The sequence below is a fragment of the Rutidosis leptorrhynchoides genome, chromosome 2 (genome assembly GCF_046630445.1).
Source record: "Rutidosis leptorrhynchoides isolate AG116_Rl617_1_P2 chromosome 2, CSIRO_AGI_Rlap_v1, whole genome shotgun sequence".
Lineage (NCBI taxonomy): Eukaryota > Viridiplantae > Streptophyta > Magnoliopsida > Asterales > Asteraceae > Rutidosis > Rutidosis leptorrhynchoides.
In genome coordinates, this window is record NC_092334.1 from 382,871,397 (window position 1) to 382,891,674 (window position 20,278).

General features: G+C 34.8%; 1 protein-coding gene across 2 annotated transcripts; it reads right to left on the reverse strand.

The window, feature by feature from the left end:
- Positions 1 to 7,411: 7,411 nt before the first annotated feature.
- LOC139892117 (PHD finger protein EHD3-like) lies at positions 7,412 to 13,889 on the reverse strand. 2 transcript variants are annotated; one of them, XM_071875158.1, is made up of 6 exons: positions 13,731 to 13,889; positions 12,609 to 12,918; positions 11,663 to 11,881; positions 10,803 to 11,105; positions 8,342 to 8,428; positions 7,412 to 8,239 (listed from the first exon to the last, which is right to left on the reverse strand). In XM_071875158.1, the coding sequence occupies exons 2-6, from the start codon at positions 12,822 to 12,824 to the stop codon at positions 7,412 to 7,414; spliced, it is 1,653 nt and encodes a 550-aa protein (XP_071731259.1). In that variant the 5' UTR covers positions 12,825 to 12,918; positions 13,731 to 13,889. The 2 variants fall into 2 exon arrangements, with proteins under 2 accessions (XP_071731259.1, XP_071731258.1); XM_071875157.1 differs by lacking the exon at positions 13,731 to 13,889 and having other exon boundaries at positions 12,609 to 13,051.
- Between the last annotated feature and the right edge of the window lie 6,389 nt (positions 13,890 to 20,278).

A 20,278-nucleotide genomic window follows, 5' to 3' on the forward strand; every position in this document is an offset into this window, starting at 1 on the left:
CATTTTTCCTTTTGATCCATCACTTGATTATATCGTCTTCTTTTTCTTCTCCTCTTCTTGTTCGTTTCTTATTTTTACCATGATTACTTCCAATAGCTACATCGCTTGATTTTTCAAGGCTTCTCCTTCATGCTCATCACTTCTGGTTAATTCATCATATGTTGCACTTTGTTCTTTCCTTTGTGAATTACTGAATAACTGCAGAGGTTGCATTGGTGAAAACTTTACTTGCTGTGTATTTTTGTTCAATCTGCCTATGACCTCTTCGTTGTTATATTCCTCTTGTGCTCTTTTTGAAGATTCATGAGTTATTGTTTTACCTTGATCCCCTCCCATCTTCTTAAAAGTTGTTTTCTTTCTATTGTATTATAGAAAAAGCTCAAAAGTAACAAACGGATGGCGCCAAATGAGCGTACCAAATCCGGAATGCGGATAGGATACGAGCGCAGGTCACAATCACGTTAATGGCGAGCGGTTTGGTCTTCTCGAACTCTTCCGAATAACTATGATTACCGGGATCCAAATACTTATTTCGAATTCAGTCGAGGTCAGACTTGGTTAAACATCTAGAGAGAGAAAGTTCTGCTCTGACAAATGATTGATCTGCCAATTAATGGAATCCATGTGACCTATTTATAGGCAAAAAGTCAATGATTCTCTTTCAGAAAAGGACACGCGTAATGCTCTGATTGGTGAGTCAACCCTTATGTTTAGGAGATTGACCAGTCAACTCCATAAAATACGAAATATGACTTTTATATGACCTTCAGATCTAATCGATGTTCGCTCATCTTTGTAACTTTTATTGCTGTCCGCTATATTCACAATTATGGTTTTTATGCATTTTATTCAAATTTACGGTGATCGGTTCTTCATTCGAATATACTTTTATGTTGAATTTCTATACACTAGCCGTATAGCGTATCATTAATTACCAAGTTAAATTCCAGTGATAGTTAGTCTAAACCTTAATCTGCGATCATCAACACACTAACCAACGACGTACATGCACATGCTAACACCATGAATGCGTTCACAAAGAGATCTTTTAGCTAACCCTTACTTTTCAACTAAACCAACGACGTACATGCACATGCTAACACCATGAATGCGTTCACAAAGAGATCTTTTAGCTAACCCTTACTTTTCAACTACTCTCTCCGTCTCACTTAAATGTTCGATTTTCCAAAATTTTTATTTATCAATTTTGATTGTTAATATTTTTATTTGTGTCATATAATATTTGATGAAAATGAAAATTATGTTCGATTTTCTAAAATTTTTATTTATCAATTTTGACCGTTAATATTTTTATTTGTGTCATATAATATTTGATGAAAATGAAAATTATATGAATGAGTTTTAAAAGTGTTATCATTAATATAATTTTTATCAAATATTATATAACACAAATGAAAATATTCACAATAGTTGACAAATAAAACATTGAAAAGTCAATCGGAGGGAGTACTATTTTAGTACACGTTGTTTTACAAACTTTTAAAAGCAAAGTTTTAAAAGTTGTTGTAAAACTAGTGAGCTAGTTTGGCAAATCAACACCCTAAACTTTTGTCATTGCCTCATTAAAAACTTGTAACAAAACTTGTTAATGCTTCCAAGTCATCCCGGTCGTGGTTTTCAATGGGTTCGAAAAATCCAATTCTAAGCAGTCTATTATTAAAACCGATTAAAGTTTATTTTTATTGTAATATATTTTCAAACATAAGACAAGTAGAATTCATCTAGTATTATCATCAAAATAAGAACTTAACCAAGTGTCATTACAATTTTTAACGAAAGCGTTATAGTTATGATATCCTTCGTTGCTCGTACGATATATCTTTACTAATAATCTTCTAAAAATTTATCTTTAAACGGACTAAAATAAGTTAAACAATCTTGAACGACCAAGTTAATAATATGAGCAACATAACGTGAATGAAAAAAAACCGGTTGCATTTGTATTCTTAACATATCCATGGCACTAGTATTATTACACGCATTATTTAGCGAAATAGTAAAAACTTTATCAACTAAATTAAATTCAACCAAAGTGTCTTACATTGTTATATCATGGTTGTAGTCGATTCCGAATTATCTCCGTAAGCGTTTGATTGTCGAAGTGGTTGAAAGGAAGCCTTCCTTGAATGAAAAACTTTGTAAAATCTTTCCAAATGGCTTCGGGATCGTATAAAAAAACCGAACCATCCAGACCAAGTGGAGGTTGTGTCGAGTCATGTTCAACCAAACCTTTACAAGTGCGTTCAAGATGTTTTCTTAACCAAAAGTTACCTACACTTGAAAGGATCTTCAAACATCTTCTACAACGAGCTCTTTCTTGATTATCGTTCATTACGCACAAATCGAAATTAGACCAAACATCATCTTTACGGTTACTAGAATTTAAATGTAAAATTATTTACAAAGCCTGAAATAGTAATATGCATGTGATTTACATTCTTATTTACAAAGGCTTTACAAACCAAGTGTTCCAACAAATATTAAATTTGCCTCTATTACAATACCAATTAAAAGACATAATATGAATTATATCGAACAACGAGCACTTCTTCGGCATATTGTCTCCAAACAGTGTGCAATTCCTTAGTCTCCAGACGGTCCAAAGTAGAGCATATACGATTACATACAATCTCTGTTTAGCCTCCTGACTTGAGAGCCAACCATTATACCACGAAATCCACTCGATCCAAGAAGAGTAAACCGGAATGTTGATACATGACCATATACGTAGCTTGCACCATAATAGCAACATCGCAGTTGAAGAGAACATGATCTAGGGATTCCACTTGTCCACTACATAGAGCACAATCAATATCTTATATCTCGACACCCCTACTCGACAAATTCAATCTTGTAGGAAGCCAATTTAACGCCACTCTCCACAAAAAAATTATCAACGTACACATGAGTGCTATTGACACTGAAAATAGAGTCGTTTGCAATCTCCCATCTCCATGAGTCAGGTGAGTTTGAAAGTGTAAGAGGACCTATTTCTGCAGTCAAGTTTTCGAGCAGGATCATATTTCTCGGCCCAATATCTGTGCGAGACTAGGCCCAACTCCAAGACCTATTAATGAGTCTGTCAGCAACCTTACAATATTTGTTGATGTCCAGATGGTATAATCTATTGTACTTGTCTTTTAGGTTCCCACTTCCAAGCCAATTATCCAACCAAAAGTAAGTATTAGATCAATCACCTAATTTTTCAATTAAAACGTTGAGAGGTAATAAGCCAGAGTTAATAGATTTTCGCTACAGATTCACAATATTGCACCATAACCCGGATCCACGAATTATAGAACCATCAATGCCAGTTCCCTGCCCGTAAACTGAGGTTACAACACCGGCCCATTTAGCTTTCGGATCAGTTACATATCACCAAACCCATATAATCATAAGCGCATAGTTCCAAGCTCTAAGGCTTCCAATATTTAGGCCACTATTATCAAAAGATGAAAGAGTTTGATCCCAACTAACCCAATGTATCTTTCGGCTACCTTCCATAGATCCCTAAAAGAACCTTGAACGAATGCCTTCGAGATCATTTAGAATACCTTCCGGACATTTGAATAACGAAAGGAAGTAAAGGCCAATGCTACTAAGAACCGATTTGGTTAACATAAGACGACCCCTGAATGATAGGAGATTAGCCTTCCACTTTGATAGGCGCTTAGTGAATCGATCAAGTAACAGCTTCCAATTAGAAATACGATTCATACTAGCCCCCATCGGGAGGCCCAAATAGTTAAATGGTAAGGTCCCTCGTAAACATCCCACGTCCCTTGAATAATTGTCCACTTCAACATCGCTCACGCCCAAACCATATAAGTTGGATTTATTAACATTAATTCTCAACCCCGAATAATTATAAAAGTTATTGAACACCTCTATAATATTATCCAAGGAGTGCTTATCCCAATCCAATATGATAACTACATCATCGGCATAAAGCAAATGAGAAACCTTAACTCGATCAAAGCCCACCGATGCTCCTCTAATTAAATTCCGAGATACGTAGTCTACCAACATTAAATGTATACATTCCATAACAAGTAGCAATAAAAAAGGACTCAACGGGTCACCTTGACGTAGGCCACGTTGAAGTTCAAATTCTTCGGTCGGGCTTCCGTTGACAAGAATGGATGTGCGGGCCGAGTGTAAGCACATCATCACCCATTTGCGCCATGTTTGACCAAACCCTAACGTATCGAGCATGTGATCGAGAAAAGTCCAAAAAACCTATCATATGCTTTCTCGAAGTCGACCTAAAGGATCATCAACTTTGATTTACATTTCTTGTACCAATCCATGACCTCGTTTAGAATAAGAGGACCGTCTAATATTTGTCTACTCGCAATGAACGTCGTTTGTTCTTTACTAATAACCTTACCAATTACCTTAGCCATACGGTTAGCCAATATCTTGGTGATTATTTTTTATTGAACACCAATGAGTGAAATGGGCCGGTAATCTTTAAAACAAGTAGGAGACGCAACTTTAGGGATCAACGTGATAAAGGCAGATAAAGACCCCTTAGGCATACGACAATCAACGAATGCTTGAATGATCGATGGGATTAATACCGGTTTAATGAGTTCCTAATATGACTTTATAAAGGCGAACGAGTAACCATCCGGGCCCGACGCTTTGCTACTACCACAATCTCAAATCGCCGCTCGTATTTCCTCTTCAGTAATCATTTGCTCGAGACAAATGTTATCAACAAAATTGAGATGTGCGTAAGGTTGAAACTGGGGTGCATCACAGATATGAGTATCTCTCTCAAACTTTGCTTTAAAAAATTCCAAAAAACATTTTTAACAACCGATGGATCCGTAACCCAATCTCCATTAATCGAAATGCCCTTTATCGATTGTATGTTTCGGTGATGTTTAAGAAGGCCATGGAAGAACTTATAATTATCGTCGACTTCAACACCCCATTTAACTCTTGCCTTTTGAGCAACATCTTGGTCCTCTATATTTTGAATACGATCTAGCTTGGACATTAAATCGCATCTTTCGGTAAAATCTGACTCACAAGCATTACATGCGTCAATTACTACCTCAATAGCATTTAACCTGTCATTGAACAGTTTCTTGTTGTTGGCATCTAAATCCTTTTTAGCTTTAGCCCATACTCGAATTTTGGACTTCATAACTTTGCATCTTTCATGAAAAGAGTGCCCAACAGCAGATTCACCATCAACCCAAGCTTCTCTTACTATTACATTAAACTCGGGAATATTGAGCCATGAGTTGAAGAACTTGAAAGGAAGCGGTCGGTAGTCATCTTTCGTGACATGTAGAAACAATGGTAAATGGTCTGACTAACCTCGATTCAATGTAACTAATTTAAGATCTGGGAATAAATTAACAACGTTGGTAAAATCAAAACTCTATCAATTCTGCTCATCTTGGTGGCCGATTGATTTAGCCACGTAAACCATTTACCTCCTAATACCATATCCACCAAACTAAACTCGTCGATGAAAGCATTAAATACTTGGGCTTCAGCCCTATTAAAAATGGAGCCATGACGTTCCTCCTCTTCCCGAACTTCGTTCATGTCACCAAAGAAAACGTATTCACCCGCGTTGCCGTTAATGAACGATCAAAGTCTATCCCATAATTGAACTTTAGCCACCAAATTTTGAGGACCATAAACATTAACCATATAAAAAGTAGATGACGAGTTCACCCATTTACCTTTCACAATTACGAAGTTCACGTCACACCATATATCTTCTTTGGTAATACGCTAGGATCCTACATAGAAATAATCCCCCCGGATCTACCTCTAAAGAGACCACAAGCATAATCAATAATAAAATGTAAAATTTCCCCACATGCTCTTTAACCGAAATAATTCCAACTGATGCATTTTAGATTTTTGAATCCCGAGAAAACGTATATTAAAGGCAAAACACATTTCATTAATTCAAACATGTTTACGCCTTTTTTGCAAAATCTTATGTTAATAGAAAGCAACCTCATTGTTGTTTCATAAGAACCCCAATTTGATCTATCATTTTATTACAAAGATCCTTCATAACGAATTTATCCATGCCCGCTGCCTTAGCATACTTTGCCATATCATCAATTTTCTTGGTGAATAACTATGCATACATTTGGATTAAAGGGGGCTGGGAGCATCGCCATTAGACTTTACAGGTGGGTCGGTAACCCGTTGTGGTTCAACAGGAATTTCAATGTTTTCCCTCATAGCATCAGAGGCGACATTAACCTTGATATTGGGGTTAGACTTATCTTTTTGCACAGACACCTTTGGTAACTCAGTATCTTCAAAATCGAGTTCAGTAGGAATGGAGGAGTTATTATCATCCTCTTGATCAGCATCATCCTCCTCTAACCGAGTCTTCCAAGTTCCAACTTCTTGAGCATAAACCTCAAATTTTACGCCAGTAATGAACACATCTACCTTTTGGGAAATGAGTTTCAAGTCCCTTGTGGCGATGCATACACGCCCCAAGCTCATTGGGCCCTCCTTACTATTATCGAAGAACACAAATCGACCAAACATATTAGCCACTTTCTTAAACGCACTAGCCTTCCAGGCACACAGAGGCATACCTGAAATATGAATCCACGTTAGCCTCTCGTCTAAAACAAAATTCTTAGCTAGTGGTCCGATGAACGAACATAATGATTTGAATAAATCATTAATCTTGAACGCCATGCATGCATCAACAGAAGGGAAGTCACACCATAACCATAATCCACCAATAGTGAATTGTGAAGTCTTCAAAACCTTCCTCTTTCAACACGGTTTGGAAGCAACCCATAGTACCCGCATCCTTCAGTTTAATGAGAACAGCCTCCATAGGATTAGAAATCTGTAACAAATCTTGATCCCCCAAAGTAACATTCAACGTGAGGCATGAAGGTTCCGTTTGTGACGATCCTGAAAACTTAACCGTGTTGGCATATGAACCGTCTTTGGAGCTGGCAACAGAAAAGGGTTTAGGATCATTAACCTTCTTTTCCAATCTAGGTTTGCTATAGTTCTCAGAAAGTTGAGAATTAGTCTTGCGTTCAACCCGTTGGAAACGTGCCACAGAAGCGTACAATCGACGATTGTCTACCCGAATATTTGACAACACAGTTGCAAATATGTCCACATTCAATATATCGGCAAACCTTACGAACCCAAATCGTTGTCCTTGTTTGGATCTCTTATACGCAACATACGAGTGTATAATATCTCCATAAGGATCACATATCTGCTTCAAGCCCTCATGATCGATTGCATTAGGAAGATTAGTGATGAAATACGTCGTTAAAACCCTATCAGCGTTGGGTTTTCTAGGGTTGGGGATTGAATTAAAGACATCATCTTTCCCCTTACGAATTTAGACCATATGATATGTTCATATTATATATCTGAGGGTATCCAAATCCGTAATCTCGTAATTACCAAGCGTTTTAGCGGCAGTTACAAGCATATCCAATCCACCCGATTTATTTATCTCGTCACCTTCGTTAACCGAACTCACCGCTTCATGTTCCAACACATCCTCAACTTTAACTTTCTTCTGTATCGTCTCATACACCTTTTTCATCGTTCTTACTATCACATTTTCCACAAAACCAACTCCCTTTCGGTACACAATTAAGTTGCGGGCACAATAAATGTGATACGCTTGATCGCAACCGTCACAAAGTACAATCTGATCATCATCTTTATCCACCATACAACGTCTACACAAACAAGACGGGCAATACCAACACGGACCGTGCACACCCAACTGCTTATTCGTTAAGCAATTGTAATGATAAAACTTGTGAGCACATAACGAATGTCCACACGTTCGAAAATTGTCTCCGATGTTCACTTCGTTTTTGCAGATAAAACAAATCTTTGACCCTTGACTTTCTTCGGTTACTTCATGCATTTCGAAGCTATTTGGTAAATCTAATGATTCGTCGTTTGTTGGTACACGTTCAACGAAAATGGAAGATTTTAACTTGTCGCAAACTATACAATTATCGTGAGGTGATCCTATTCCGTTTGAAACGCAGATACTGCAATACCAACTTGTAGGAGGAATTTGTGTACCGATTAGTTCGGTACAATTGAGATGGTATATTTGTTCGCACGAATCGCAAACTAAACATTTCCAAGCATCGGCCATTTCTCCACATCCATGGCAGTTGGAGGCACCATTAGATTCGGTTGCACTCGATTTCCTAACAAACTATAGCACATGTTGACAATGGATAATAAGTTGAGCAAATTGTAGTTCAAATTTGCAAGTCTGTTCAAATTGATGCTGACATCATATAGTGTTGAGATGTACCTGTTCATAGTGAGCCGTTGATTTATCAGAAAGACTGTTTGCAAGTGTAACTATCTCATTGCCAACCTGTTGAAGCTTCGTCCATACCTAATCATATTGGTGAAATTGGAAAACTCGGTTAAAATAATAAACTTTTTCCCATTTAAAATATGGTACACAACACCACGAGTTTGAAACAAGAGTGTCATTACGGATAATATAAAAGAAAAACAAAAGTACACTCAATAGACATAGTGCATGGTTACGTAGCTCATGCTCCATTTAGATTTTTATAACAAGTAATAAAAATGTTTTTAAAGGTGCAGGTCACAGGAGACATAACTACAATAGTAGATACATAGGTAATATATATATATATATATATATATATATATATATATATATATATATATATATATATATATCACGGCTCTATTGAGTCGACATCAATCGTCGATTTATTGGCGACTTGACTGACTCTTAGAGCCTAAATTAAATTTCAGGCAGGATTTCAAACCCATGGAAATTTGGTTCTACCATTTCCATGGCGTCTATTATTATTTTTATTTTAGTATTTTTTTTTTTTAACTTTTTCCTATTTAAAGGTCGGAGGTCCTCTCGGAAGCAATCTCTTTATCCTTCGAATAAAGAGAGGGATGACTTTCTCTACTCTTGAGAGTGTTTTCACTGTGGGTGGAGAAATAACTTGTCTTTATTCTCGGATAGGGGAAGGATTGTCTACATCTCACCTCCCCCATACACCACTCATGTGGTATTGGGTTTTGTTGTTGTTGTTGTTGTATATATATATATATATATATATATATATATATATATATATATATATATATATATATATATATAGTGGTAGGATCAAGAGGGAAGTAACCAATCGGGGGGAAGCGGGGGGAAGCAAAAATTATTTTTTTTTCTTCGTTTTTTGAAAAGACTTTGTTCACGAACATTATAGATGAGATGAAAATATGAACATTTAGTAGAGACACTTTGTGATAAATGTTTTTATTTTGGCGGGAAAACGCTCGAAGAAGTAATATATAACAATTATCGTGTTTTTCGAGCGTATGTTGAGGTTTTAGATATTAGGGTTTAGATATTATGGTTTAGAAATTTAGGGTTTAGGGTTTAGATTTAGGGTTTAGATTTATGATTTAAATTGAGTTTTTAACACGAACTGTTTAGAGTTTAGGGTTTAGGGTTTAGGGTTTGGTGTTTTGGGTTTATGGAATAAACCCCAAACCCTAAACCCTAAACTCTAAATCGGGCTAAATTTTACTTCACAAAACATGGAAAAAAAAACGTTAACATTCTTCACGAACAATATTATCTTGAATGTTATTTTTCTCGATCGTTTTCCCGCCAAAATAATAACATTCATCACGAAGTGTCTTTTCTAAATGTTCATATTTTCATCCAATCTATAATGTTCGTGAAAATATGAACATTTAGTAGAGACACTTTGTGATAAATGTTTTTATTTTGGCGGGAAAACGCTCGAAGAAGTAATATATAACAATTATCGTGTTTTTCGAGTGTATGTTGAGGTTTTAGCTATTGGGGTTTAGATATTAGGGTTTAGATATTAGGGTTTAGAAATTTAGGGTTTAGATTTAGGGTTTAGATTTAGGATTTAGATTGAATTTTTAACACGAACGGTTTAGAGTTTAGGGTTTAGGGTTTGGTGTTTTGGGTTTATGGAATAAACCCAAAACACCAAACCCTAAACCCTAAACTCTAAATCGGGCTAAATTTTACTTCACAAAACATGAAAAAAAAACGTTCATATTCTTCACGAACAATATTATCTTGAATGTTATTTTTGTCGATCGTTTTTCCGCCTAAATAATGACATTCATCACGAAGTGTCTCTTCTAAATGTTCATATTTTCGTGTGATCTTGATGCCGGGAAAAAAAAATTCCAAAAAAAGCGAGAAAAAAAAAAATTTGCTTCCCCCCGATTGGTTACTTCCCCATTGATCCTACCCCTATATATATATATATACAAGGTATTCATCGAGGTTAGCCCTCGAGCGTGTGTGGCCTGACTGATTTAGAGCATTGGGACTTTGCTAAACTAATCAAGGTTGTAAAAATCACTAATCAAGTTACCAAAAAATTACCAACGAGTGTGGCTCTACTGTAGTGGTAATTGGAGCTTAAAAAAAATTGATCTTAATTTTGTATCCAATATATGACAGTATTAACTAACATGTATAACTTTTTATTTGATATTTACACAAGCAAATATATAAATGATGGTACGAATATGTTTACTTTTTGTTATCTTATATCTATAGTTTGAATATTTGTGTTGTGATTACATCACATCGTAAAAAGTACAAAAACCCTTATACGTGCCATGCAAGAATGTTAATACAGCATATAATCAACAGAACTACATGCTCTCACCAATATATCAAGTCAAATAAACATATAACGGTGAACGTTAAAGTAAATAAATACCTGTTGGATATCTTTAAGGTAAAGCATTGGTGAAGTTTCATAAACTCCATTTTTCATCTTCGAGTGTATAGCCTTAACGTCAAGAATTCGGTTAGTATTAACAGCACCAAAATTCTTAAAAAGTAGATCACATAACTCAGAGAATTTGTCTGAGTTTAAAACGTCAGTGAATGCATGTTCACATAATTCGGAGATTGTAGAAGCTTCTGATTGTTTTATCGATTCACTACACACAACTTGAGTATGTTCATTAGCAGAATTAAGTGTTTGATTTTCACCTGATTCAACACTATCGAAAGACTCCTGCAAACAAAGCAATATACATGAATCTAAGCAAACATAATATGTGTGTATATATAAGTGTGTGTTTGTATACATGAGAAAGGTTGAAAAAGCCGTGAAACGGAAACAAATCGGTCATGACCTTGAAAGGTCGAGTGGGTTAAGACGGGTCAAGATGAACGTTGACCAACGTTGACTTTTAAATAAAAATATATTAAATATAAATTAATCAAACGTAAATATTTTGAAAATAAATATTTTAAAAACAAATGATTTACAAATAAAGTGATGTGATGTTAGTTTAAATAATATATACGTAGTTTAAATAATATGCACGTCAGTGTTTTTCCAAATTTATAAATAGGCTTGGGATTTGTGTTTTTACACTAGAACTAGAACAAGGCCAGACAAAAAGTTGACTTTTGACCGACATTGACCAACTTTGACCTGAGTTGTCCGGGCTTTGACCTAACTTTTTAGCATTGACCGACTAATTAAATGTTTTAGGGCATAACGAAATGCGCTGGTCAACCGCCATTTACAACCATATACAGAAGTAGCAAAATTAAGTAATTTACCTTCAAAACAGAAGTGCAACCACTTTCTGGATATGTCATTAGAGCGTTTCGTATGCATTTCCCAACACCGTCTTCGTGCCCATTAAGCGACTGATGCATTTTATGTAACACAATCTTTCTACTGCGCCACACAGAACATTCACCTAGTCTTACACGAAATGCATCAAAATGTAACCTGCTAACATTTTGATCTAAAGCACTATCATAATCAGCCTTTATCTGCAAGAAACAAAGGATAATTACTTGAGCAACATACCTATTATTTTGACTACACACCTATTATTATGACTCCAGGATCCTAACGTAGCATGTCAAATACAATTGCAGCATATCATGCTTTAAAATGAAGCCTTATATACCAACATTTACAAGGCCATACAGATAACCACATGAACATGTACCAGCTTTTGTAAACACAAAGAATTCAAACCAATAGGCAGCAAAATATATGCAACTCATTTCCAGAGTTATAAAAGTCAGCCAACTATGCCGATTAGTACCCGAGTAGTCGAGATTTTGAAGTAGTTAAAAGGTCAGTCAAAGTAACTGGTCGCAGGGTCATTATCGGTCAAAGTCTGTCAAAATTGGTCAAAATTCGTCAAAGTCAAAGCTGTTATAAGGTTGAATCTTTAACTCAAGAACAGATAAAAAGCAAAAGAACCCTTGAATGTCATTGCATTGCAGTTGATACAAGTGCATAGTAATATATCAAAATACAAAATTTATTCCACCAATAGACATATAAAACCCAAAATCCTAAATCTGTGCAAATTATATAAATATTTCAATTGAATACTTAATTAGGTCAAAAATGTTCTTCAACACAGCTAAAACTTCCCTAAACTTACAAAATTAAGTTTACATAGCAATAAAACATCAGAAGTCAACTACCATAACCAAATTCAAACAAGCATAATGAAGACTATGAATTAAACCATTTTATTACCTTATCAGAGGAATCAGACTTCAATCTATCATCTGAATCACTAGTCATCTTTCTACGTTTTCTCCTTTTATAGATTCTCAATCCATCAGCACTACTACAAGTCCCATCACAACTACTACTACCATTAACAAATAACTCCCCACCACTATCTTTTACTAGTTCTCTAAAACTGCAATTCAAATCACCATTTCTTGTTTCCTTTTCATTAACCATCATAACGTAGTTTCTTTCAACAAATTACAAGCGAAACCGTAATAATTTCAAGTAAAGTTTCTTGATTTCAACAGCAGGAGGCTTTTATAGTAAAACCCTAATTTGGAAAGGCAGCGAATTAGTAAAAGAAACACATATTTAATTATACAGTAATTGTGTGTTTATATTTGCCCTAGAGTACAGATGTGCAAAACAAGATGATGATAGACGAGGGATATGCGTGTGTTTCAAATATCACCTCTGATAGATTCGTCAGTTTAGAGTTGTACCATTTTTTTATTTTAATACTAGATTTAATAGCGGGGACTTTTCGGTAAACAATTTTGAATCTTAAAAATGACATAGCAATTAACCATATCACATAGCCAGTGTCACAAGTATTTTAGTTGGTGAATTCCTTAACTATATTTTTTACACAAAACCTATAAATTAAGACTACTAAATCCGACACTAAATCCGTGCGTGTCACGAGGACTCCTAATCAAACTAAGTTGTGATTGTTGCTAGTTGCATAACTAACGTGCAGATGCAAAGCAAATTGATTATTGATGAAGTTTTTTAATAATACGCAGATATGATTTCATTTAGATTTTGCAAAAAAACAAAAATAATTCATTACATAACAATCATAGCAAATCAACAAACAATCTGGATGAATAATGATATGACCCATTTTATGTTTCAAATTTGGCAAGAATCGAACAAAATGAAGTTAAGGATGATCAGCAAATACTACCCGCAACTACAACCAATAAAAAGCAAACTGGGTTTTCTATGCAAAAACAGGTTTAAAAAATATGTTGATATTGTCACACTATCCTATTGACATAAACTGACAACATGCAGATTATACTCCACTAGAGTAACAATAATAGAATAGTACTTTAAAGTCATAAGCTCGGACCATACTTTTGTGAGGACATTCCAGCTTCTAACCTCTCCAATTGTCTCTCTAGTGTAATACCTTAACACAAAAACACAATATTTAATGCATGAGTTATAATCCGTGACAAAGAAAGAGAGTTTACAAATAATAGTTCAATTACCTATAGACTTAGAAAAGCGCAAAAATGCAAGGATGAATTATTGATAGTAGTTCAAAACTAACAACAACAACAACAACAACAACAACAACAACAATAACAATACCCAATCCCATGAATGTAGGGTATGGGGGAGGTGGAGTGTAGACAATCATTCCTCGAACCCTAGATTAGAAGGAAGTCACTACTCCACCCGCGGGTATAGAACCCACAGCTAGATAAGATCGTCTCTCCCTCTTCTCGAGAGCCAAGAGATTGCTTCCTAAAGGACCTCCGGCCAGGAATGCTCATCAAAATGAGATAGTGTGGGCATACATACCTGTAAGAGTTATGTGCGCCTAGGAAGATGCAACCATACAAAGTAGCCATAAAACCAAACACATATAGCAGTAATGCACAACAGTATGACAGACAGCATGAGTGATATAATGCGCAGTAATATGTAATTTCAAGTAGGCATACAAACAATCAAAATACACAGTCACACATCCACACACACACACACACACCCAACCACACACACCCACCCACCCACCCACATAAGCGTGTATGGTATATGCTCCCACACACACAAGCATGTATACATTACCTATACCTAAACACGTATACATATAGATACTTTCATAGGTATATATACCTAGATACCAATACAGACAAACATATATACACTTAGATACATGCACCTAGATACATACATACATATACAGATACAAACATATACACGGGACCCTCACATATACACATAAACACAAGTACAAAAACCCATACGTAGGTACATATACAGACCAACGAATAGACCGTAAATATAAAAACAATAATGCAATATACAGATATATAGGCAAAAACAGATACCATGTAAAGGGATATGTATATATATATATATATATATATATATATATATATATATATATATATATATATATATATATATATATATATATATATATATATATATATATATATATATATAATATGTAGTGTAGCTATATAAAATATAGTTATAGTTATAGTTATATATGGTTGTAAAATAAATATATACTATACTTGAAAAAAAAAAAAAAAAAAAAAAAAAAAACTAGCGCCTATATTCTAGTTCTAATATGCCTAAAAATAAAGGAGTCTTACTCAATTACACTAATTCTACTCCTCCACAGGCTCCTATCAGAAGTCATGTCCTCCGTCAGTAGAAGATCTTTCATGTCAAGCTTCAATCTATCCTCCAACCTACGTCTGGGTCTACCCCTTCTCCTTACGCCCCCAACAACGAGGGTCTCGACTCTCCTAACCGGGGCTAAAAGTGGGCGCCTCATAACATGCCCAAACCATCTAAGTCGTCCTTCCCTCAGCTTGTTAGTTATGTTCCCAACCTCCAAGTTCTCCCTAAAAACTCCATTTGGTATCATATCTAGCATGGTCTTACCACACGTCCACCTAAGCATCCTCATTTCTGCCACCTCCATCCTCCTCTCTTGAGCTTTCGTTATTGGCCAACACTCTGACCCCTACAACATGGCTGGTCTGATTGTCACCTTGTAGAATTTCCCTTTCAATTTCAATTTGAGGGGTATCTTCTTGTCGCACAACACCCCTTTCGCTGCCCTCCACTTCAACCATCCTACTCGTATACGATGCGCCACGTCCTCATCTATCCTTCCCGATTTGTGAAGCATCGAGCCTAAATATCTAAAGGACTCTTGTGGAGGTAAAGTCTGAACCCCAATTCGGACATCCACTATATCCTCTTGTTCCTCTTCGCTCGTCTTGAAATCGCATCTAAGGTACTCCGATTTAAGTCTGCTAATCCGTAGGCCATTTGATTCTAGGGCGATCTTCCATTGCTCTAGCCTTAATTAGTCATAATCAGAGTGATACAATTTTACGTCAAGATCTTCAGCAAGTCAAAGTTCCAAGTCGGGTTTTATTTGTTGTACAAAGTATGGCAACGAATGATGAGTTATGATCTTATATTTCAAAATGAGTGTTTACACTGCAACAATAAAAAATGATTAAATTAGTTAAGCATAAAGGACATAACACTATCAATTGACTTGATCAAAATAAGTATTTCAAAACGTTAGTATTTGTGAACCCGACATTATTGATAATATTTGTATTGAAAGCAAATGTATTAAAAAGTTATATTTTCACTTATATATTTAAACGCTAATTTGATAATATTTAAACATTGTATTAAAAAATTAGTATTTATGAACCCGTCATTATTGCGTTTTAACTTTTGTATTTAAACCATACATAGGACATAAATTCACCAAATTTTCTTTGCGTAAATGGTTAACCGAATTAACCGTTTTATATCTATACGTTAACCGAATTAACCGTATTAACCAAAGCGTTATTAACTAAACCGAATGGTACCTTCCAACTTATAGTATGTAACTGGACTGTATACCTTCCAAATTATCAGTGGCGGTACCAGGAATTTTTTTCACCGGGGGCAAAAAAAATTCAAAACCGTAGCAATTTTTTTGGGCAAAATATGGAGGTTTTGGGACAAAAAAATTGAGATTTTTAGGCAAATTATGGAAGTTTTGGGCAATATTTGAAGGTTTGTGGGTAAAATTTAGAGATTTTTGGTCAAAATTTGAAGGTTTTGGGGCAAAATATTTAAGTTTTGGGGCAAAAAAAAAATCCACCGGAGGCAAAGTCGAAAAATCCAAAATTTTTACACTGAAAATTGCAAATCCACTGGGGGCGGCTGCCCCCGCTTACCCCTTCATAAAATCGCCCCTGCAACGTATCATCTAAAGTACCCTCACCCGTATACCAAGAAACAACAGGAAGGATAAGTTTGCTCGTATGGATGAACTGCAAAAAAAATATACAATGTGTCATGTTGAAAAAGTAAGGCATAAAATACCAATTTCACTGGCAAACATTACTCATTTTTGTAATGGACGATATAAGATTATATATATAATTGTACTCTAAGAATCCTTGCAAGCTAGAAGTTACTCAACAGTAGAAATTGATCAATTGCAAGTTAAAATTGCAAATCATTATCAATATACTCAAATGAAACACACCTCACATGATGGAAACCATTTACAATTTTACAGTAAAGTGTCCTCCTTAATTATTTCCACAAATAATAAAACAACCATCAAGATCAAAACTTGACCATTATGTATGTCCACCTCCTAACTTTATCATGTGGGACTGAAACATGATATGAAGATTGAAGAGCACGATTGATCATTATCGTACTCAGACTAACTAATATTTCTAAACACGCACTCAAACTTACATTACATGGTTTTCAATGCTAGTTAGTAATGTCTAATATGCGGTGCTTAATAAACCTTTACTATTTAAAGAATTAAAAAGGGGTCGTATTGGTTTACCTAAAACACTTCTTGACCAAAATTATATCATCTAAAATCAGGTTTTATGCTTTAAAAACATATTGAGAGCTTTTTAACCTGTTAGTCCCATACGATCTCCTCTTTTTAGCTATGTTTACAATCCTACGTGTGACTCGTTCGAGGTTAAACATAGACCAAGTCGTCTAACTCCCATTCATAAGTAAATGGGTTATAATTGCCTCATCTAAGTAATTTGCATAATAAATACAAGAACGAAATATATCATCTAACAATTAACAATAACAGTCCAAAATTTATTTTAGTACTTTCTAGGTTGAACACTTATATGCATAAAAAAACCTCAAGGAGACTTTTAACCCTCTTGAACCATTTAACCCATTCGACCCATTCGACATATACTCTTTTTGGGTACATTTGTTATTTACCATTACAAATTTCACCCATCATAATTGCTATGTTTAGAATAATGAACAATTTGCCTAATTGCCTATACCTGGTTCGGTGAAGTGAAAGCGTTTGGCGGAAAAGTGGGTTGTCCAGAAGTTGTTCGATGTTACTGCTGTTACTACAGCTGCTGAACTGCTGTAATTCAGCACTCTAATCAGCCCTAAAACCACTTAAAAACTTTCAGAAAACATTTCAAACTATCTTATTAAAGCTAACTCAATATCATCGCGAGATAACACCGCTTAATAACATCAAGTAGTTATGAAAATAAGTAGCAAGCTAATCAAAAAGTAAATAACTTTTTCGAATTTTTCAAAGAGAGAGCTTTTTGAAATTTGTAATGTCATGTCCTGTGCTCTACTTGACAAATAGAATAAATTATCTTCACTCAAATTTATTCATATACCTTATGACCAAAAAAGTAGCCTGGCATATCACATTTGAAGAGTCTTAAACTCATGTATTCAATACTTAGTAAAAAACAGAGTTAAATTATCATTCAAAAAGGATAGTAACTGCGACTTAATCATAAAATGGGTCAAAACGTCAAATTGGGTCCTCACGTTAAAAAGTAAAAGAGTATGATAACGCTATGAACTTGTTGCTCACATCCAAAATCATTCTGCACCTGAATATTGAGAAAAGAAAAGGACACAATAAATATAAATAATGAGACAAGAAATTAGCTTCAATTTCTTAAAACCAAATATGGTAAGTACGCAAAAATAGTCTTACTCGACAAAACTGTCAAAAGATAGACACTCTGTACACAAATTTAACTGACCTGCAAAGTTGAAAATCGTGCAAGGGCATCCATAGTGTACAAATAACACCGTAGTTTTTTTGGTCCTCCAAAAATGCAAGATTTCAGTCACAAACGTTCAAGTAGCAATCCGATATACATGGTCTGATATAATATTTTCAAAACCCGCCCCAAACGTGCAACTAATCTTGCTACCACTATTAAACAACATGGAGTAACAAATAAACATTACATATGTATGAAATAATGTTCAAGTAAGGCGTATCCTTGTTAAGGATTTATTACTCGATTGACATGGTCTACCACTACATAGTAATAATTATATCAAAGTATCACTTCTAATGAAATACGCTTAAATCAAACATCAAAACATAAACAAAATGTGTACATTTATCGTATGGCCTGATCGAGTGAACAAATGTTATGGTTTGATGCCCATTGTAAACAACCACAAAATAATATGATAGCATTAAAATTTGTGAAGTCATATATGAATTCTGCATACAAAAATCTATAATCAAACTAATACATACCAATAATTTTGCAGTCAATATAAATTTTACATACAAAACTAATAATAACTTCTGTATGTTCTATATGTCTCCAATTAATACTTTCTTTTAATATATTTCGAAAAAGAATCGAGTACCACTATACACAAAATTGAAGATTGATCAAGTTACAAAAATAAAACAACACTTTAACATTATTTATTAATTCAATTCTTGAAGAAAAAAAAACTAAATAAATCAAAATAACATGAATCTGTCACTGCGTCAACGTCTTACACTTGAACCATGTAAGATACCAATTGACATACCTTTATTCGAGCGACTTAAAATCCGTTTGAATCGAGCCAGCATGCCTTCATCGACTCGGCAGCATGGAGAACACCCGATGCAATAATAGCTATTGGTTGTTTAAACTCAAAAAACGTTCATTGAAATCAAATCATTACAAACGTATACTACGAATTAATCAGGACCGGAGTAGCAGATTGAATGGGTATGAATCCGATGGTTTGTGATTGATAGAAACAACTGTTGACGGCAGATTGAAGGAATTAATTTATCAGGGTTTTTAGTTGCGTGGTAGGAGATGAATTTGGTGAAATCGTTTTGCGTGGTTGAAGATGATGTTGTACGTGGAAAATAGTTTGCCACGTGGGATTGGAAGTGATTAGTGAGGGTTAATCTTGATTAAGGAGTTAATGACACCTTAGCAATTATGATTAGGGGGTGTTTAGAGGGTGAATTTTTATGATTTATAAGATGTAGATAGAGAGATACTAATCCCTCCCTCTCAAGTTTATTATGCCCAGAAAAAAAAAACACTTTTAAGAAAAAGTACGTGACACATGTACATTTTTGTTAACTTTTAAGTCTTACCCTTTATTTTTTACCTATATTTTTGTCCTACATGAATAAAGTAGGGGCACAAAAAACTTTTATCAAATTTTCTTATCCATTTATGGAAGTGGACAATTAATTTGGGACATTCCAAAATGGAATACTGGACTATAGATTTGAGACGGATGGAGTAATTAATTCTTAATTAATCTAATAATCTAAAAAACACAAAAAAAAAAAATATCAGAAAGTATATATATTTGATTTACTAAAATGTACAATAGAGAAAACTAAATACTCCATAGAATTGTATATTACCACCGTCAGTATATGCAAACTGTATCACAAAAAACTACAAAATTTGTTCATAGCTATCATCCACCTTCAAACACTTTCCTTATAAATTTCCAAGTAAACCTCGAATGTTCATCCTGGTTATTGCATCTCTTTACGACTGATAGCAGCACAGAGAACACCCGTGAGACCTGGAAGATCATATAATATTACATTC